The 22391-nt window shown below is 39.4% G+C and overlaps 1 protein-coding gene across 1 annotated transcript in view; it reads right to left on the minus strand.

Moving 5' to 3' along the window:
- ITPRID1 (ITPR interacting domain containing 1) overlaps positions 1–21044 on the minus strand; it is a 76703-nt gene extending 55659 nt beyond the window's left edge. Inside the window, exons 1-3 of the mRNA XM_057732059.1 lie at positions 20882–21044; positions 19532–19580; positions 19162–19205 (exon numbers count right to left, since the gene is read on the minus strand). Coding sequence (XP_057588042.1) covers positions 19162–19205; positions 19532–19580; positions 20882–21026 — 238 coding nt within the window. The 5' untranslated portion in view covers positions 21027–21044. The remainder of the gene's footprint in view (positions 1–19161; positions 19206–19531; positions 19581–20881) is intronic.
- Between the last annotated feature and the right edge of the window lie 1347 nt (positions 21045–22391).

Genomic DNA, 22391 nt, shown 5'->3' on the forward strand with positions numbered 1-22391 from the left:
AGGGAATTTCGGAATACTCTCTCCTGGTACATAAGGTTGAGGACGAAGGATGGGGACAGGCAAAAGAATACATGAAGCACCTAGCTTTCATGGAACATTTTCAATTAACTTGTATCACCTAATCCTTACAACAGTCTTATAATTTAGGACCTATTCTTATTTTTCAGGTAAGGAAACTGAGACTCACAGAATGTGAGTAATGAGCCTATGATCACGCAGTCAAAAGTAGCAGATCCAGGAATTTATCATTACCTTTATTATTGATTATAACAATAATAGTTACTATTTATTTAACATTAACTTTGTATGAGGCGACGTGCTAAGCACATAGACAATCTGTTTATCCATGAAATAGGTATCAGTCATCCCTCCTTAACAGAGAAGTAAATTGAGGCTGAGAGTAAATAACATTTCCCATGGCCAGTAGGATGCTACAGCTTGTTTTTATTTGTTGCTGTTGTTTCTTTTCAAGACACCACACTGTCAACAGATCGTCTTGTTGGGTATTTGAAAGCCAGAAAGAAGAGTTTATGTGTATGTGTCAGGACATGGAAAACCATAAAAAGTTTTTGAGCAAACAAGTAAATGTGAGAAGGATGATGTTGAAAGTCCATTTGCCTGGTTACTGGTGCTGAGGACAGAATAGAAGAGCTACATATTGGATGCCAGAGAGGCCCGTGCAGGGGCTGATGCAGTACTCAGGGCCTGTGTCATGAGGTAACGCTCTGGCAGACGTATGCAGAAGGAAGTGTTCAGAAGATGGACAAAGTCCTCAGAAGTGCCCCCTCCATGCCCAGGGCTTCCAGTTTCCTCTCACTGTGGCTCTCCTGGGTGCAAATGTGTGACATGTATCAAACTGGAAGTGTTACCACCCAGCACTTCTATGAGAATGTGAAGTTTTTCACCATAAGAAATATAACACAAGTTGGGAGAAATTTTGGAAAAACAATCTTAAATGAGTGAAACATATATAAAAAAGGAAAATAATAAAGGGCTCTTCAGTCTGGAGCCAGAATTCCTGTCTGAGTAGGGGGTCTCTGAATAGTTCTCAAGGTATGTGTGAACGGGTTTCTGAATGCCAAATTTTGGAGGGTGGAGATAAGAATACTCATAATTTTCAGCTGTTTTTTGTTTTTTTTTTTATTTTGCTTTTTTTTTTTAAGGCTCAGTGACCCTGCTGAATGGAAAAAGACAACTGGTTTAGAAAGATAAAGACTAGAGGTATATTACTGAGGCATAAGCAAATGGTAGATTCTTAGTTAAGCCTGAAATACACAACTACAATTTTAAAAGGTTGTGAGAAACCACATACAATAAGTTCTGTCCTATAAAACAAATGGAATTCTGTCATCACAAGAGCCATATAGGGTAAAATATATTAATTTATGATAAAGGTTTAAAAATAAACTGTGTATATATATGTATCTGTGCTACCACTCAATCTCACTCCCAGAGCAGACATCATTAATCAATCACATCACTTTCTCAGAGAGCCTAGGTAGGCTCTCAAAATTGTCAGGAACTGAATGAGATGAAGCTTATTTGCCATCCTTTGTGTGGAGTAAACTTCATGAGTGAGGTTTCTTTTTTTTTTTTTTTTTTTGAATAAATAAACTTCATGCTTTGTTTAGAATAAACTTCATGAGTTTAGAATAAACTGCTTCATAGAACATTATAGGGAGCCACCACCAAGGATGGAATATCAAAGTGAATGAACATTATTATGATACAAATGTGACATTTATTAAATGTGCTGTGTGATATCTGGTGACAATTATTCACATAAGTTAAAATACCTGACTCAAACTTATGCACCAAGTTAGAAATGAACTTAGAATCCAAATTCCAGTCTTCTTTGCCCATTACATCAGTAGTTTTCAAACTATGAGTTTTAGCAGAGGTATTCTTTTGCAAATTTCTAGTAACTTAAATGGATAAAAGGACAGAGTGGTCTCCCATTTAGCTCTTCCTTCACCCTGTGAGTCACCTCCAAGATCCAGAGTTTGAAAACATCATCTATTCAACACCAAATCTCTCGCCTAGGCAGGCATTGCTAATCCATTGCAGCACTCTTGCTCACTGAACTCAGTCTCAGAGCTTCTCAAATCATAAAGTCAATACCAATTGATTGAAGTTGTCACACGAGAGAAAGCCTATTTGCCACTTTATTAATCATGTTATGGACGCAAGCACAGTATAATTTTTTGGCAGTCATGTTGTAATGACTTGATGAATTAAATAATGGGTTGCTCAAAATGGAAGGTTAAAGTAAATATTTATCATTTTAAGCAATTTTTTTCCATTTCTCCCTGCTTCCGCCACCTCCATCTATTACTTTGCACATGTCTCACAAAGGCAGGCTCCATTTGTACCTAGTTAGCTCATCCAGAGAATTCTGGAATTTCTAATCAGCTCTTCTTGCATAAAAAATCCTGGGGTCCTAGGACATTTGGCTTCATATTCTGCCAGTAACACCACTCTTGCCACCGTTTCCGTTTTTTCTGGTTGTCGACTACTGCTCTGGATTTCCTAGAACATGTGAACGAACACGTACGTCCAGGCCAGGTGTCTGGCATTGTGGCCACAGTGAATTGCTTAAACTGTCAGAGAGGAAATGACCCATTTTCAGATATTGATGAAAAGAGTTAGCTCAGCCTTGTTGAGTTTTCAAAACCCTAGCCCCACAGAAAATCTAAGTCATCCAGAAAAATCCACATCCCCTCACTCAGGACTTCTTCATGAGATTCTAGTGCCCACACAGATCTAGTAGCCACATTCCACAGATCACACTCAGCAGCTCTGCCGTCCAGGTTCAGGAGCAATCTGGTTGCCAGGAAACCAGGGGCAGCCCCAAAGGGGAAAAGGAGCCCCTAAAGGAAACATATTTTCTAGGGATGTGCAGAGTGGACCTGGCTAGTTTACAGTGGGGTTGTTTTCTGGTCTGATGACACACATGAAAGCCTTACTTACACAGTTTTAGCATCAGTGGGCCCTGTAAGGGCCAGCCATTGCTGACAATTAGGGGCTGGGCAGGATGTTTGACCCCCTTCACCTGAATCCCACCCTCACTGATATACAGATATAGCTTTCACATCTCTTGTTAGACTCTTTATACTCTTTCTTCTTGATCTTATTTAAAATGATACAAATGTCTATCTCTATCCAATACATTCAGACACACAGCCTTCTCTGCTGCCAAGCTTAGATTCTGGAGAAAATGAAGCCATGGAAAATAGATATCATTTTTTAAACTCACAAGATAAGCCTGATTTTTGAAATTGTAACACAATTATCAAAAATTAATTAGCTTCACTACCACATTTCCATTTTGCATTCTCCAGGCTCTGAGTCCTGGGGGTCCAAGGGCCATTTTCAATGTTACTATGTGTTATGACTGTGGAAGCAGCAACTGGTCTTCCCAGTGTTTGGACCCAAACAGTTGAGTCTTGCACAGGACTGTGCGAAACTATTATTCCTTGCCTGTTCGAACGTTCTTTGTTTTTTGTTTTTTTCCACTTTGTTAATTTGTAAGGTAAAGTTCCTGGAACCTGAGGACAGGCTTGTCAGGGTCAGGCCCTTGATTCTTTGTCTGTTTTCAATAATCAACCTGAAGCTGGCAGCCCAGTTCTCAGCAGCAAAAGTCTGGGATTCCTAGACTTTTGTTAAAACCCAGAAGATCCAGCAGCCCTAGCTCAGGTCTCCGCAGGGCAGCATGTGCTGGAGGTGATGCGCTCTGCAATTCTGTGCAGTCTCTCCCCACCTGCCTGGCTGGCAGAAGCATTTGAGTCTGTGACCTCTGATCAGAGCACAAATTTGATGCCTAGGGAATGCCATCATAGGACAAACTGCTCCTGTTACCCCGGATTCCCCCAAGCTTCTGCAGGTGGAAGGTGGGACCCTTACAGGTGGGCCTGTGTGTTCGCCACATAAGCCTGCCCACTAGGCCTCCTCAATTCTATACTCTGGGTGCTTGGCTCTGATATTTTCTCCATTTCTTTGTTCTTCCAAGATAGTACTCCTTTAGGTCTTTAAAACCAGAGTTTACTCTTTAAAGGCATTGAGGGAACAAAAAAAGAAAGAAAAAAATAAGATACTCCTACCCTCAAGTTTTCTAATGGTTGGTCTGAAGGAAAATTAAAGTGAGAAAAAAATTTCCTTGTTCTACTCAATACTTCCCATTGCATGGGTTAAAATGCCAGTTCTGATTCCCTTTTAGATACTTGAGTCTCCAGCCACCCTCCCTACAGTTAGGTGGACTTCTGCCATCTGAAGCAGCAGACACTGCACTTAACCCTGCAAAATGTATTACTGGAGAAGATGTAGTGAGATATGCAGAAGGCACTAATTAGCACCTTTATTGGCTTGGAAAGCATTTTTTATTTTGGTTTTCCTAAGCATTTCTGACTGATTCATGGAAGACATTTGGTTCTTTGGAATATCGTCCAATAGACTAATCAAATTACATTTTCACAGGGCTCTAAAATAATAGCATTCTGCAGCTTTCTGTATATTTAACTCCTGCATGACCAAGACACTTAGTAGAGGCAGTCATCAGGGTTTATTTGTCTCAACTAGCAATTTATTAAACTATATTCTTACAAAAAAAGAGACTCTGATATTCTCCCTGACCCTCATCTCAGAACTTTAAAACCAGTTGTGATGCCGTGCTCTTGTTAACTCAGGTAGCTGTTTATTTTCCAGATGCTGTGAACTCTTCTTCTCTATTCCTCTGCTGACACCCAGCCCAAGCCCGCATCACCTCAAGCCTGAGGTCATAATAGCTTCTTCCCAAAGGGTGTACCTTCTTTCCATTGCCAGGATAAACACAGGACTCTGTCATTTCTCTTCTTAGAAACCATTCATAACTCATTACAATAAAGATGGCAAATGTGAAACACACCTGCTTCAATTCCCCAGTGCTGCACCTGTGGAATTATTACTTATTATTCATGACCTTCTATTCAGGTGAACAAAGATTTGGCTTCACAGTTCTACTCAACACAGACACCAGCTGCAACTACCCATCCTTTGGCTGGAACTGGAGATGACACTTCTTTGCCATCCCTGTCCTAAGATGTCAAGCGTGATTCCCTGTTTCTGGATTTTAAGGCATTTATAACCTGATCACACCCTATTTAACAGAAAAATGTCTCCGTTTGCTCCCTAGCATGAAACCTTTTCTATAGTCTTACCACCTTCTGTATGCTTTCCTGCACACATTCAGTTTGTTTCTCATTCTGTTCCTTTGTTCAAGCTCCTATTGCTTCCAGGAAATGACATTGTCTTGCTTTGCCTCTGTTTTTTCAAAACCATACCTCTCTTTGATGGATTAGCTCAAGTCTCACCTTCTCTTTGGAGATTTCCCAATCTGAGTAAATCATCTTTATTATGGATCAGTTTTACTAAGATCTTTTTGTGGACTAGCTTTAGGGAAATCAGGTGTGTTAGAGATGATTCTTGCCCCCATGGCCTTTACAATTTTTTTAGTGAGACTGATCATATCCTAATAATTTGAGGCAGCACAGACCAAGTGCCCTATGGGTAGAACCTATGATAGATGTGACTGGTGTTCAGAAGACAGATTGAGTCTCTTAGTGCAGGTGTCAGGAAGGGTCTCACAAAGAATATGAGACTTAGGTAAGGTCTCAAAAGAAGGCCAAGAGGTAAACAGAACAGGAAAGACTTTAAGACAGGAGGAACTAGATGAAGACAGAGAAGGAACTAGAAATATAATGAGAGGAGATAAGACCAGTCTTGTAGAAAACTGGTATAGGTTATATTCATCTTATAACTGTCCTGGAAAGTCAGAGTGACATATTTGAGAGCAGGGGTCATATATTCTACATCTTTGCATCCTCCACCTTGCGTGGTTCTCTGCTTTGAATGCTTTCATTTGATAAACATTAAGGGAATATCTATTATGTTTCATTGGATTTACTTTAACATATCCTTATAATATAGGCCACAAATTTAGAACTTGATTTTGTAAGTTCTTATTATTTAATAAATTCCTTCTGAAAAGGGATAAGTTTACTCTTCAGGGACCATTCTGAGAATCAGGGAAGAAATGTCTAAATATTAAAAAAGGACAAATGAATTAACACCTGTCAAGTAATCAATGGCACCAAGCAGACCTTTGAGAGAAATTGTCATTTTGCTGTAGGAGATGGTTCTAATTTCTTCACTCACAGTTATGTGTGGGTCTGCTGTTGAACAAGCACACGTGATATAAAGCCATATGTTGACACAAACACTCAGTGCATGTCTGCCCTTGCAGCATCAGGCTGGTACGCTCCACAGTCAGACAGAGCTGATGTCGGATTTGTTCTCCAGTGGTAGGAATGGGTTTGCCACAGTCCAGCTCCTCTCTCCAAACTTTCTTATATACAATTTTAATATGGAACCTGGGATTAAGCATGAGTGAGCAGCCTGGTAAGAGGAACCTTACTTAACATCCATGATCATGATCCCTTTAGTACCACCACTGACCCCACAAAGGCTCTGAATGTCCTATGGTGTTTGTGGTTATAGGAAGGTCTGTGGATCCTTACTGAGCCCAAACCAAGAATCAAACTTGTTTGTTTGTGAAGTTGGTCACCAAGAGAAGTTAATCTTCACTCAGTGGTGGTGGTTCTTAGACAGGGAAAAGAGAAAGAAATTGAAGGATGCCCAAGAGGCTCTTCCCTGTAAGTCATCCATGTGCCCTGAGCATATGGTGTCTTGGAGATACATAAAAAGGAGACTGTCAGGCCATTCAGCTAAGATGCCCTAATGTTTTTCAGAAGACAGGGCAGAAGGTGAGAAACCTTTGTGAAGTGCGTTAGTGAGACTTGGGATGCAAGTAGTATGAACAGTTATGCAACTTCTTACAGTTATTGGTGTTCATATGGGAAGAAGGAGCAAAGGAAGGTATTTTTCATGAAAGGAGAAGCCCAAATGACTTCCATTAGTACATAAGCCTGGGTAAGTAATGTTTCAGTGGAAGAGACCTCAAAGCCCCAAGAGGCAAGGTCCCAGGGGAGATCCAGGCTCTGCTGATGGCTCTGGGAAGTCAGGGGAAGGTGCCACAACCACCTCAGTACATCTTAGCCAGCGGATCATTCCCATCATTCTCATCAGCCAGTTCACCTTGCTGCAATAGCTCTCATCCCCGGAAAAGAACATCTTTTGTCTCCACCTCTCCTCCAGCTATCATTTTAATTCACTGCTCCCCTTTACCTCATAACTCCTCCACTTTTCTGTTTCTACTTCCTCTACTCCCATTTTCACTTGAAAGCAGTATAATCAGGCTTTCTCCTCCACTGTTCCTCTGAAATAGCTCTTTTCAAGGTCACCAATGACCTAATTGCCAAACCTAATGGCCAATTCTCATTCATCACATACGACACATTAACAACAGCTGACAGTGTTGATCACTTCCTCCTTGATACCCTAACTTCACTCATCTTCCAGATACTTTTCTCTCGGTCCTGTTTTTACTTCATGACCTACTCCTTCTCCTCCTCCATTGCTGTTTTTTCCACATCTTCCTGGCTTCTTTTTTTTTTTTTAACTTTTTATTTTTTTATTTTTTACAGTAAACTGCATATATTTAGAGTGTACAATTTGGTATCCCAATCTCCCAATTCATTCCCCCCCCAATCCTCCCCGCTTTCCCCACTTGGTGTCCATTTGTTTGTTCTCTACATCTGTGTCTCTATTTCTGCCTTGCAAACTGGTTGATTTGTACCATTTTTCTATAGTCCACATATATGTGTTAATATACGGTATTTGTTTTTCTCTTTCTGACTCACTTCACTTTGTATGACAGTCTCTAGGTCCATCCATGTCTCTACAAATGTCCCAGTTTCGTTGCTTTTTACAGCTGAGTAATACTCCATTGTATGTATGTACCACATCTTCTTTATCCACTCATCCGTTGATGGACATTTAGGTTGCTTCCATGTCCTGGCTATTGTCAATAGTGCTGCAATGAACATTGGAGTGCATGTGTCTTTTTGAATGATGGTGTTCTCTGGGTATATGCCCAGTAGTGGGATTGCTGGGTCATATGGTAGTTCTATTTTTAGTTTTGTAAGGAACCTCCATACTGTTTTCCATAGTGGCTGTATCAATTTACATTCCCACCAGCAATGCAAGAGTGTTCCTTTTTCTCCACACCCTCTTCAGCATTTACTGTTTGTAGATTTTCTGATGATGCCCATTCTAACTGGTGTGAGGTGATACCTCATTGTAGTTTTGATTTGCATTTCTCTAATACTTAGTGATGTTGAGCAGCTTTTCATGTGCCTCTTGGCCATCTGTATGTCTTCTTTGGAGAAATGCCTATTTAGGTCCTGCCCATTTTTTGATTGGGTTGTTTGTTTTTTTGATATTGAGCTGGATGAACTGTTTATATATTTTAGAGATTAATCTTTTGTCTGTTGATTCGTTTGCAAATATTTTTTCCCATTCTGAGGGTTGTCTTTTCGTCTTGCTTTTAGTTTCCTTTGCTGCGCAGAAGCTTGGAAGTTTCATTATATCCCACTTATTTATTTTTGTTTTTATTTCCATTATTCTAGGGGGTGGATCAAAAAAGATCTTGCTGTTATTTACGTCGAAGAGTGTTCTTCCTATGTTTTCCTCTAGGAGTTTTATAGTGTCTGGCCTTACATTTAGGTCTTTTATCCATTTTGAGTTTATTTTTGTATATGGTGTTAGGAAGTATTCTAATTCCATTCTTTTACATGTAGCTGTCCAGTTTTCCCAGCAGCATTTATTGAAGAGGCTGCCTTTTCTCCATTGTATATCCTTGCCTCCTTTGTCATAGCTTAGTTGACTGTAGTTTATCTCTGGGCTTTCTATCCTGTTCCATTGATCTATATTTCTGTTTTTGTGCCAGTACCATACTGTCTTGATCACTGTGGCCTTGTAGTATAGCCTGAAGTCGGGAAGCCAGATTCCACCAACTCCATCTTTCCTTCTCAAGATTGCTTTGGCTATTCGGGTCTTTTGCATTTCCACACAAATCGTAAAACTTCTTGTTCTAGTTCTGTGAAAAATGCCATTGGTAATTTCATCAGGATTGCATTGAATCTGTACATTGCTTTCGGTAATATAGTCATTTTCACAATATTGATTCTTCCAATCCAAGAACATGGTATGTCCCTCCTTCTGTTTGTGTCTTCTTTGATTTCTTTCATTAGTGTCTTATAGTTTTCTGAGTACAGGCCTTTTACCTCTTTGGTTAGGTTTATTCCTAGGTATTTTATTCTTTTTGTTGCAATGGTGAATGGGATTGTTTCCTTAATTTCTCTTTCTGATCTTTCATTGTTGGTGTGTAGAAATGCAAGAGGTTTCTGTGTGTTAATTTTGTATCCTGCAACTTTACCAAATTCATTGATTAGCTTGAGTAGTTTTCTGGTGGCATCTTTAGGATTTTCTATGTATAATATCATGTCATCTGCGAACAGTGACAGTTTTACTTCTTCTTTTCCAGTTTGGATTCCTTTTATTTCTTTTTCTTATCTGATGGCTGTGGCAAGGACTTCCAAAACTATGTTGAGTAGTAGTGGCAAGAGTGGCCATCCTTGTCTTGTTCCTGAACTTAGAGGAAATGCTTCCAGTTTTTCACCATTGAGAATGATGTTGGCTGTGGGTTTGTCATATGCAGCCTTTATTATGTGGAGGTAGGGTCCCTCTATGCCCACCTTCTGGAGAGTTTTTATCATAAATGGGTATTGAATTTTGTCAAAAGCTTTTTCTGCATCTACTGAGATGATCATGTGGTTTTTATCCTTCATTTTGTTAATATGGTGTATCACATTGATTGATTTGCGTATATTGAAGAATCCTTGCATTCCAGGGATAAATCCCACTTGATCATGGTATATGATCCTTTTAATGTGTTGTTGGATTCTGTTGCCTGGTATTTTGTTGAGGATTTTTGCATCTAAATTCATCAGTGATGTTGGTCTGTAGTTTTCTTTCTTTCTTTCTTTCTTTCTTTCTTTCTTTCTTTCTTTCTTTCTATTTTTTGGGGGGGTACATCAAGTTCAATCATCTGTTTTTATACACATATCTCCATATTCCCTCCCTGTAGTTTTCTTTTTTTGTAGTATCTTTTTCTGGTTTTGGTATCAGGGTGATGGTGGCCTCATAAAATGAGTTTGGGAGTGTTCCTTCCTCTGCAATTCTTTGGAAGAGTTTGAGAAGGATGGGTGTTAGCTCTTCTCTAAATGTTTGATAAAATTCACCTGTGAATCCATCTGGTCCTGGACTTTTGTTTGTTGGGAGATTTTTAATCACAGTTTCAATTTCATTACTCGTGATTGGTCTGTTCATATTTTCTATGTCTTCCTGATTCAGTCTTGGAAGGTTATACCTTTCTAAGAATCTGTCCATTTCATCCAGGTTGTCCATTTTATTGGCATATAGTTGCTTGTAATAATCTCTTATGGTGCTTTTTATTTCTGCGGTGTCCGTTGTAACTTCTTCTGTTTCATTTCTAATTTTATTGATTTGAGTCCTCTCCCTCTTTTTCTTGATGAGCCTTGCTAGAGGTTTATCAATTTTATTTATCTTCTCAAAGAACCAGCTTTTAGTTTTATTGATTTTTGCTATTGTTGTCTTTGTCTCTATTTCATTTTTTTCTGCTCTGACCTTTATGATTTCTCTCCGTCTACTCACTTTGGGTTTTGTTTGCTCTTCTTTCTCTAGTTTCTTTAGGTGTAAGGTTAGATGGTTTATTTGGGATTTTTCTTGTTTCTTGAGGTACGATTGTATCGCTATAAACTCCCTCTTAAAACTGCCTTTGCTGCATCCCATAGGTTTTGGATCATTGTGTTTTCATTGTCATTTGTCTCTAGGTATTTTTTGATTTCCTCTTTGATTTCTTCAGTGATCTCTTGGTTATTTAGCAGCATATTGTTTAGCCTCCATGTATTTGTTTTTTACAGTTTTTTTCCTGTAATTGATTTCTAATCTTGTGGTCAGAAAAGATGCTTGATACGATTTCAATTTTCTTGAAATACCAAGGCTTGATTTATGACCCAAAATGTGATCTCTCCTGGAGAATGTTCCATGTGCACTTGAGAAGAATGTGTAATCTGCTGTTTTTGGATGTAATGTCCTATAGATATCTATTAAATCAAGCTGATTTAGTGTGTCATTTAAAGCTTGTGTTTCCTTATTTATATTCTGCATGGATGATCTGTCCATTGGTGTAAGTGGGGTGTTAGAGTCCCCCACTATGATTGTGCTACTGTCGATTTCCTCTTTCATAGTTGTTAGCATTTGCCTTATGTATTGAGGTGCTCCTATATTGAGTGCATAGATATTTATTGTTATCGCTTCTTCTTGGATTGATCCCTCGATCTTTAAGTAGTGTCCTTTCTTGTCTCTTGTAACATTTTTTATTTTAAAGTCTATTTTATCTGATGTGACTATTGCTACTCTAGCTTTCTTTTGGTTTTCATTTGCATGGAATATCTTTTTCCATCCCCTCACTTTCAATCTGTATGTGTCCCTAGGTCTGAAGTGGGTCTCTTGTAGACAGCATATACATGAGTCTTTTTTTTGTATCCATTCAGCCAGTCTGTGTCTTTTGGTTGGTGCATTTAGTCCATTTACATTCAAGGTAATTATCGATATGTATGTTCCTAGTACCATTTTCTTAATTGTTTTGTTTTTGTTTTTGTAGGTCCTTTTCTTCTCTTATGTTTCCCACTTAGAGAAGTTCCTTTAGCATTTGTTGTAGGGCTGGTTTGGTGGTGTTGAATTCCCTTAGCTGTTGCTTGTCTGTAAAGCTTTTGATTTCTCTGTCGAATCTGAATGAGATCCTTGCTGGGTAGAGTATTCTTGGTTGTAGGTTCTTCCCTTTCATCACTTTAAATATATTGTGCCACTCCCTTCTGGCTTGTAGAGTTTCTGCTGAGAATTCAGCTGTTACCCTTATGGGAGTTCCCTTGTATATTATCTGTCATTTTTCCCTTGTTGCTTTTAATAATTTTTCTCTGCCTTTAATTTTTGTCAGTTTGACTACTGTATATCTTGGTGTGTTTCTCCTTGGGTTTATCCTGCCTGGGACTCTCTGCACTTCCTGCACTTGGGTAGCTATTTCCTTTCCCATGTTAGGGAAGTTTTCAACTGTAATCTCTTCCAATATTTTCTCGGGTCCTTTCTCTCTCTCTTCTCCTTCTGGGACCATATAATGTGAATGTTGGTACATTTAACATTGTCCCAGAGGTCTCTTAGGCTGTCTTCAGTTCTTTTCATTCCTTTTTGTTTATTCTTTTCTGCATCAGTGATTATCACCATTCTGTCTTCCAGGTCACTTATTCGCCCTTCTGCCTCAGTTAATCTGCTATTGGTTCCTTCTAGTGTATTTTTCATTTCAGTTATTGTGTTGCATATCTCTCTTTGTTTGTTCTTTAATTCTTCTAGGTCTTTGGTAACATTTTCTTGCATCTTTTTGATCTTTGCATCCAATCTTTTTTCAAAGTCCTTGATCATCTTCACCATCATTATTCTGAATTATTTTTCCAGAAGAGTGCCTATCTCCTCTTCATTTAGTTGTTTTTCTGGTGTTTTATCTTGTCCCTTCATCTGGTACAGTCTTTTGCCTTTTCATTTTCTCTATCTTTCTGTGGCTGTGATTTTTAGTTCCACAAGATGAAATACTGCTGATACTGCTTGATTCTGCCATCTGCCCCCTTGTGGAGGAAGCTGTCTAGGAGGCTCGTGGGCGCTTCCTGATGAGAGGGACTGATGGTGGGTTGGGCTGGGTTGGTGGAGCTCAGTAAAACTTTAATCCAGTTTGGTGCGTGGAGCTCAGTGACACTTTAATCTGCTTGTCTGCCAAAGGGTGGGGCTGTGTTCCCACCCTGTGGTCCTTTGGCCTGAGGTGACCCAGCACTGGAGCTTACAGGCTCTTTGGTGGAGCTAATGGTGGACTCTGAAAGGGCTCACAATGAGCACTTCTCAGAACCCCTGCTGCCAGTGCCCCTGTCTCCTCGGTGAGCCACAGCTACCCCCCACCTCTGCAGGCAACCCTCCAACACCAGCACGTTGGTCTGGTTCAGTCTCCTATGGGGTCACTGCTCCTTCCCCCTGGGTCCTGGTGAGCACACTATTTTGTGTGTCCTCCAAGAGTGGAGTCTCCATTTCCCCGAGTCCTGTGGAGGTCCTGCAATCAAATCCCGCTGGCTTTCAAAGTCTGATTCTCTGGGGATTCCTCCTCCCATTGCTGGATCCCCAGGTTAGGAAGCCTGATGTGGGGCTCAGAACCCTCAGGGTTTCTGTGGTATAAATATTCTTCAGCTTGTGAGTCACCCACCCAACATTTATGGGATTTGATTTTAACGCGATTGCACCCCTCCTACTGTCTCATTGCGGCTTCTCCTTTGTCTCTGGATATGGGGTTGTTTTTTTTGGTGAGTTTCAGTGTCTTTCTGTCGATGGTTGTTCAGCAGTTAGTTGTAATTCTGGTGCTCTTGCAAGAGGGAGTGAGCGAACGTTCTCCTACTACGCCATCTTGATTTTCTCTCTTCCTGGCTACTTCTCTGTCTCTATGCACTTGCTTGGTCATCTTATTTGGACTTCTGGCTTATCATCATCTATATGCCAACTAGACCCAAATATTTATCTATTCCTGGACTTGCCCCCTGACGTGTAGATTTGTATTTCCAATTTGTACTAATATAAACCTATTTACTATTATCTCTTTGGGTATCTATCAAGTATTTGAATCATAGCATGCTTAAAATTGCATTTATTACCTCAAGCCTGATCCTTCTATGTTCTTCTCATCCCAATAAATGACCATGCAACCTCCCAGATGCTTGGGAAAAACCCAAAATGCAATCGTTCTTGATTTCTCTCTCTCTCTTTCATACCCTACTTCCACAAGTATATCCTGTCCTGCCTGTATTCCAAATACATCCAGCATCTAGCACTTCTCTCTGTAATAACTGCTACTGCCCTTGTCTATGCCCTCATACTCTCTCTCCTCTAAATTATTTCCCTAGCCTCCTAACTGGGCTCCCTGCTTCCACATTTTCCCCAACAGAGTTTATTTTCCAAGTAGCATCTAGAGCTGTCCTATTAAAAAGAACCAAGACTATGACACTACTTTGTATAAAACATGCTAAAAGTTAACTCTTGCCTCAGACTAAAAGTTAAAGTACTTATAGGGACACACACACACACACACACACACACACACACACACACACACATCGCCCTAAATTATTTGGCCTCTGAATAATGCTTGAACTCATAGCTCTTTACTATGTTCCTTGCTCACTTAGCTGCAACCATTCAGGCCTCCTTGCTGTTCTCAGAATACAGAGGGCACATTCCCACCCCAGGGCCTTTGCACATGCTGTCTCATTTTCTTGGAGCATTTCATCCTACATCTAAGGGAATGTCAGACCCCTTCACTTCTTTCAGGTAGCTGCTCAAAGGTAATCTTATCTGAGATACCTTCCTGGCCATCTATACTCCTGGCATATTACATTTTTATTTGTTTATTGTGTCTATCTCCACTGCATCTTTTATCTTCACTATCTCCAATCTTAATGGAGTGTCTAGTTTGTAGAAGGCATTGTATACATATTTGTTAAATAACTGAAGAATGGAATAAAAGGGAATCTGTCAGAAGTTTTGTGTGCTTATGGGTAAGGGGATGGAGTTGATAGTATGTTTGTTCTCTAGTCTCCAGACTAAGTCTAAGGCTCAAGGAGAGATATGGGCTGCAGGAAGTAGCTGAAAGTTTATTTTTATCATGAGTTTTGTGTGACACAGAACACTACTTATGCTGCCTAGATCCCTACATGCAGTATAATAGAAAAGAGTGTTTCTACAAATTCTGCAAGAACTAGAGCACCATAAGGACTCAAAGGCGGTACCCAGAGGAGCCAAGAAGAACTGATGCTCAGGGAGTGATGAAACATGAATTGTCCATATGCTGACACCCAGGGAATTCTGTTGGATTAGCAGTAGTGACAGTGGAAGTCAACTCATTCATGAAAACAAGTGAGGCATCTTCTGATGACTCCCAGAAATACTTATAGGGGATGCCTTGCAAAAGACCCTGTGTCACCAAGATGGAGGCAATAATCTATCAGATTTGGGGTACTAGTTTCATTACAACTTAATTTTTACCCACAGACTGGTGAAACCTGAGGCAAATTTGAGTTATAGGAGTTATTTATAGGTTAATTTCAGAATGCAATGATGTAGCTACAAGTCAAGGGATGCCAGGGTTTGTTGGGAAGGAGCCACAGGAAAGAAGCCAGATTTATATGTCTTCCTTTACAATTAGTTTTAATTAATAATTTTTAAATCTTCCTTATGTACCTCAAGTGTAACTGAAATAAGGTTTTATCAATACAAAAAAAAAAAAAAAACCCTTAAATTTAGGAAGTGTCCCTTTTTGCCATCCAAGCCTGGCTCATAAAAGTAAGGAAAAGCTAGGGATAAAATTAATGGCCATGGATTTACACTAGTATGCAGTATACTGGTTTCTGGTAAAAGGAGCATGAACTTTGAAATCAAACAGCAAATTCAAATCATGTCTCCACCTCTTTGGCTTTATGTGATTTTAGGCAAATCTCTTAACTTTACTGAGTCTCTGTTTCTTCAATATTTAATGAGGTTAATCAATCACCTTGTTTGAGGAGTATGTCACAATAGTTTTTTAAATATTCGATAGGCACTTGGTATATGATGATTACTAATTATAATCAGCATTATTATTACTTTTGAGACTGAACTGTATAGAGCTCAGAAACCTGGTGAGCCTCAGGAAAAAAAAAAAAAACCAATAACCCTAGAATTTTCCAACTATTAAGCACGAGCTTCTCAGTCATGTCAATTTTCTAAGAGTTTAGTTTCTTATAATTTAAAATTTCTGGAGTTAAGATAGAATGGGCTTCTTATGACTTCCTAGAAAAATAATTTGATACATCTTTTTTATTTTAAGATCCACATGTGGCCATTTTGCATTTTTACAGATACTTGATTGACATTTAAAAAATTAGCATTGTCCCTCTTCAAAACATTTAAATTCAAAAGAACTGAGTCGTGGCCCTGAAAGTTGAAACATAGGAGTCAGAAGACCTGGAGAGAGAAGTAGATGCCAGTGAACTGACCCACATTGTTCATGCTTTGACTTTTCTAGCAGGGATGCTGATGCAGAGCTTTCCTCCCAGGATACTCCCAGGGGTGTCCATGTATAATATGGGTAATAAATTACACTATAATCCTCTAGAGAGGAAACGTGGCTGCAGAGTCAGACCCATGCTCAATCTCAACTCACTTACCTACTAACTGGGTTACTTTGGGCAAGTTACTTAACCTTTCTGAGCCTCATTTTCCCCTATGCAAAAGTTAATAATGATAATGTCCACCTCAGAAGATGGTTCTGGTAAATGAGATAATATGCATATAAAGTACTTAGCCTGTGTGCCCTCGACATGTACTAATTTCTTTCCACTCCAAGTTCCCCTGAAGAGGCCAAAGTGCCAAGGGTTAGGGAGCTTTACCTAACATGATGGTGGTGAACAAGATGGGCCAACCAGATTCCAGTTTAATAAAAATCAGACTTTAAAAAAATTTAGACGTTAGGTAGCCACAGAGCAGCATGAAAGACCAAGAGTCACCATAAGAAGCAAAGACCGACCTTGACCATCTCAGGACTTAGGAGGAAATGAGCAACAGGGCCACTGAAGCCTTATTCCACCTCTTCATTTTATTTGAGGTCCACTAGCATGCTTTCTGTGGGAGGTACTAGGTCACCTGGAAGATGAGCAGGCGCTTGGATCTTGTTGCTACTTTAATGTATAAAGCCTCAGAATGATCATTGAGGGAAACCAGCCTCAGAATGATTTTTACTTGTAGTTGGTGGAATAGTATCCCCCCTTAAATTTTATTTCAGTATCTGAAATGTCATTTCAGAATCCTTTACCTGGAAATAAGGTCTCTGTAGATATAACTGGGAAAGGTGAGGTCATACTGGATAAGGGTGAGCCTTAAATTTTAAATCCAATGACAGGGTCCTTAAGAGAAGAGGAGAAGACTCTCATGGGAAAGGCAGCCATGTGAAGACAGAGGCAGAGAATGCAGTGATGTAGCTACAAGTCAAGGGATGCCAGGGTTTGATGGGAGCCACAAGAAAGAAGCCAGGTAGGATTCTTCCCTAGAACCTTCAGAGGGAGAGAACCTTGTTGACCCTTTGATTTCAGACTTTCAGCCTTCACAACTGTGAGAGAATGAATTTCTTTTTTAAGCCACCAAGTTTGTGGTAATTGGTTATGGCTGCCCTAGGAACAAATGTACCACTCTACATCATACTGGGATTGAGAGAGTTTTTACAGGACTACTTTTCTTTCTCTTCTTCAGTTCCTTTTTGTTTCACCACAGTTTTCTTCCTAACATACTCCTCATGACCTTCAGGTCTCCAGTTTCTGCTACTGTGCCAGTTTCCACTTCTTGGTGTGCTTGCATGGCTTCCCTAAACTCAGGCTGTCTTGCGCTCATTGTGGTAAAACCAGTACACAGAGGGGCTGAGAGATACACAACTGCAGGTTCCTCTGCCCGCCTCTAAGCAGCTGAAACTAAAAATTGTGGCACCTGACCACCCAGATTCTTCACCTGCAAAACACAGATAAACACCAGCCTTGCCACCACAGAGGTTACCGAATTTAAAATATGATAGATGAGGAAGGGCCTTGTAAAAGTGAAGGCTGAATTAAACTTGTAAGAGGTATTCCATTATTATTAAAAACCTCGCTAAAGATAAAGGACCTGGCAAATAGAAACTGTACATGTCTGATCTCAGAGTCATTTTGTTACCCCCTCTTTCCTCCAGGTCTTCACCTCATGCTTTTACTTCATTGACTTGATTCAGAGGAGGAAGGGCCATGATTTGTCTTAACTTCTGGGAAGTGAAGCTTTTAATACAGTTACTGACAACCCCAGAACTGGTGCCAGGCCTCCCACTGTAACCTGGGCAAGATACAACATCAGAGGGATATGGAATGCTGGCTGTATTTCTTAACTTCTTGTCTTTTCTTGAGAATGCACTACCTGGAACAAAAGGTACTTAAATTCAATTTATTAACAAATATCTTCAGAAATTTTGGGATCATTTAATTTCGGGAAATTTTATATTTAAAAAAAATAAAGAAGCTTGGCAATGGAGGAAATTTTAACGATATACCTAGATTTTTAAAGTAAAAATTCCTAAATTTAAACTGGTTTGTAACCAATGGTCAATCTTAATTTAAATGGCAGTGAAGGAAGTGAAATAATTAAAACCAGCCAAATAATAACAATTAGACTAAAAATTTTCCCTCTAATCATTAAGCTCCTAACGTCATTTTTTTACATACGTTATTTATGGCATTTTGTCAATTTTAAAACACACTTTTTTCACATTTTAACATCTGTGAAATCAGGATGTGTCTAGCAGTCAATGTTGCCTGCTATAATGCTTAGTTATAATTGACAGGGATGGTTGTTTTATTTTCCTATCTGAGTGTTGCTTAAAATGTGGGTGCATTTTATAATTGAGAAGTCTTACAGTCTATGAAATACCATATTTGATTTAATGAAGATGGAAACCGTGAGACCTGTGGTTAAATTTTTCTTGTTATAATGTTCTTCTCAAATCTCAGTGTAAGAAGGGTGATACATTTTCTGCCTCGGAAACCATACTCGCACTATTTGTTGTAGAATTCAGTCATTTGTTGTTTTTGAGAACAAATGCATCATTAGAAAGAGAGGATATAATTTTAAGACTGAAGAATAGAAAGAAACTAGATTTAGAAATAAAAGTACAATGCAGTGTGAGGAAAAGTTAGACAGTTTGATTTCCATAATTACATCCTTGCAAAATGTCTTCACAGATCCTGTGAGTTTTTTGTTAGAGCCTGAGCTAACAATATGGCAAGAGTCCTGGTTTCCAGCCCTTGACCTGCTGCTGGATAACACCTATCCTTTCTGAGCTTGTCTTAAATGTTAAACAAAGTGATGGGTCTGAATGGTTTCTGAGATCTGTTCCATTTCTAGGAACCTCTGAAAATTCTCAGTTTAAAAAGACTTATGCACACAAACATTTTAATACATCTCCTTCTCAGGTTCACAAAGCGTAAGTGCTTCTGGGTTCTCTTGTCTTACCAATGTGGTCGATGACTGGCTGAAAGTTTTCATTTACAGAGCCACTATAAAGAAACAAAAGCACTGTGAGTCAAACAATGTGTGTAAATAAATTATGCTAAATTGCTTTTTAATTAAACAGACGAGAGTAAATGCAGAGTTAGGCTTTATTACAAGAGGACTTTTGGAAACCAATGAACAGTTAGGGACTCAAATAATATTCTCTTTTGTACTTTTAAACTGATATGTAACTTTTGTAACAATAGAGTAACCCTTCAAATGTCCAGTTAAAATGAAAATCCCTACGTCACACCTTGTCCCAACAGGGTTACCCACAATGTTTTCATGGATCTTTGCAAGAAGGATGTGTAAGGGCATAAAGAATACTTACAAGAATCCAGAGTCCAGCCACTGCTGAATACTTTCTTGTTTGGACTCTTCTACAAATGCAAAACAGACCAATTAGTCAAAGCATAACCAGCTAAAGTGATCCCACCCCATTATTCAGCCACCACCCAATAGGTCTGTTTCCTAGTGTTTAGTAACATGTTTCTATAAGCATATTCATTTTTCCCCCAAGGCAAAACTTCCTGTTTTCCATAATCAGCTTCTCCTGAGGATGAAGTATAAACTTGCCAAAAGACTGTAACATTAAAAAAAAAAAAAAGAGAAAGAGAAAGAAAGAAAATGTGAAAAGGAAAAAAAAAATCACCAAAGAGCAAGAGATATTAGAATATTTTTTTAATTACCTGGTGTAAATACAAAGGGTGAAAAAGCATAGGACACTTCTGCTTTTCTCTTGTTGGATATAAATCGCATGGAGTCTCTCCTTACTGAATCACATTTAGCTAAGGCAGCTAGCCAGTGACGTTTATTTGCAAGGAGTTCTCTGCCAGGTTAGAAACCAAATTTGCGTTCATTCCAGGGGCAAATTGCACTAGAGTCCCAGGATTGCCAAAAGCACCCTGTGTTAAAAAGGCACCAGTCTTTTAAGGTGGATCTTTATCACCAGCACAACAAATACTCAACAGACAAAAACGAAAGGATATAAAAGCAGCATTTCCTGTAAATATTTATTCCTATTCTGGTTGGTTATAGGTTATTCTGGGCCTATTTCTTTGACTTTCTGCTAAGAAGCAGTGAGGTACCTGAATTGCCCCCTCACAAGGTGTCTGATGAACCAAAAAGGCCAAGTGGACATGGGAGGTGCTTAGTCTTCAACTGAGATACTGTGAAATGATACAATGAATTGGGTGGTGGGCAAAGAAGAAAGGCCATCAAACAGTTACATCATAAACAAAACAAACAAAAAGTCATAGTGAAGGGAGAAATGTTTTCTTACTTATTAGTCTTTAAACTATTAAAATTATTATCAACACTTGTGCAAGAGAGCCTTTCAATAAAATGTTTGCTATCCTGTAAGAAGCCTCATGTCTCTGGTATGAACTCCACATAGTTTTGTGGTCTTAGGGGACTTAGGATGCGTGGACATTGGAGTGCAAAGGAAGCAGAGTTCATTCTTTAGGTGGTCTGTTTCCATCAAGAAGGCCTGTGTTTTAAGTGTCTGTAGGGGAAGTCAGATGTGCTCATTTCACAGAAGTTTCTGATATCGTACCAGGAACACTGGTATCTTCAAAGTCAAGTCCTTGTTCCAGAATCATTTGCCCCCAGTCCAAAGTCCCCACATCCCTCACCACTCACAGTAGGTTGGTTTCTAATAGCCCTGAGGGCCCGTTCTCACCTAGCATGGGAGTGGTGACACTGTGGCTCTCCTCCACGGAGCCAGGGGGCAGCTGCTTATCCAGGGGAGTCCATGCCCTCTTGATGGACCTCAGGATGTCTCTCCTGCTCTTCTCCTGGCCTCCTTGTGATTTCTCCGCCATCATAAGAGAGTAATTCAGCAAGCTAATTAAAAACACACACACAAACAGATTAGACACAATGAGCTCAGCTTTCAGGCTTGGCTCAGTGAGAGGGAGAGGACCAGAGCACTCAGTTCAATGAGTGGACCCAGCTTCACAATTTGGGGGAGCCTCGCTCACCTATCCAAGCAAGTTACCTGTCTCAGTGCAATAATTGTTTCTTTCTCAACAAAGAGGCAGTTGGAGACCAGGAACTAACGTGGCCTCACCCTTCACCAGGCCACATCCACACTCTGGAGGATTCAGTCTGGTGGGATGGGATGTGGATGGTAAGCAAAGAAATTGGACTCGAGGATGTACCCAGCCAAGGAGAAAGTTTAAAAGCACTGATTAACATAATAAGTATCCTTCAAATTTATCCAACATTTACATCTATAACAGTATGTTTAGAGACCCAAAATGTAAAAAATGAGGACTTTGGCAATAGATCAACCTGGCTGAGTCTCATCTGCGACTTATTGTGTGGCCTTGTATAAATTATATAACCTCTCTGTATTCCCTTAGTTTTAATTGGGGATAAATTGTACTGAATTTTAATAACTCTTAACCTCAGCAGAATACTTATTATATGCTAGATTCTATGCTGAATTCTATAATCCTTTATTTAATTTGTCAATGAAGGAAGTAATCTAATTGTCACAATTTTGCAGTAAATCTAAGAGCAGTGGGGTTAAATTGTATACCCAAAGCCACACAACAACCAGGATTCAAACTCAGGCTCTGGACTCCAAGCATGTTCCCATGACTATTAAGCTGTACTATTTGCCCTATGGGATGGTTGGGACAATTGGGATATTAATAAATATGCACATGGGACAAGAAATATGGGCTGCCCCCATCATCTCATTTGACCTTTATTAATATCATTGTGAGGCTCACAGAGTAAGAAAGGAAACAGAAGCTTAGAGCAGCTGTGTAAATTGTTTAAACTTCCCAGGCTATCAGCACATTGAGAACAAGGGCCTCCTTCTTACTAGTGGATGTGTCAGTATTTGACTGAATTCTCAGCTTATAGTAAGTGCTAAATAAATATGTACAAAACTAAAGTACCAAAGCTAGAGTTCAAAACCATTAAACCCTGACTGAATTCTTTCCTTTGCATCTACTTGAAATTGCATTAGTTTATTCTTCAAGTTTAGAGAAATAACCAAATAGTTAAGAACCTACTTCAGCAGCATGTCCTGCATCCCTAAACTTATGCATAATTGTTGATCACATGACATGCAGACAATCACTTCTAATCAGCATTTTAACAAGTAAAGTTGTTAAGATTTATTATAAACATTTGAATATTTTCATTTAATTACAGATGAGCATTCTAGGTGCAAT

Source organism: Hippopotamus amphibius, chromosome 4, assembly GCF_030028045.1.
Source record: "Hippopotamus amphibius kiboko isolate mHipAmp2 chromosome 4, mHipAmp2.hap2, whole genome shotgun sequence".
Taxonomy (NCBI): Eukaryota; Metazoa; Chordata; class Mammalia; order Artiodactyla; family Hippopotamidae; genus Hippopotamus; species Hippopotamus amphibius.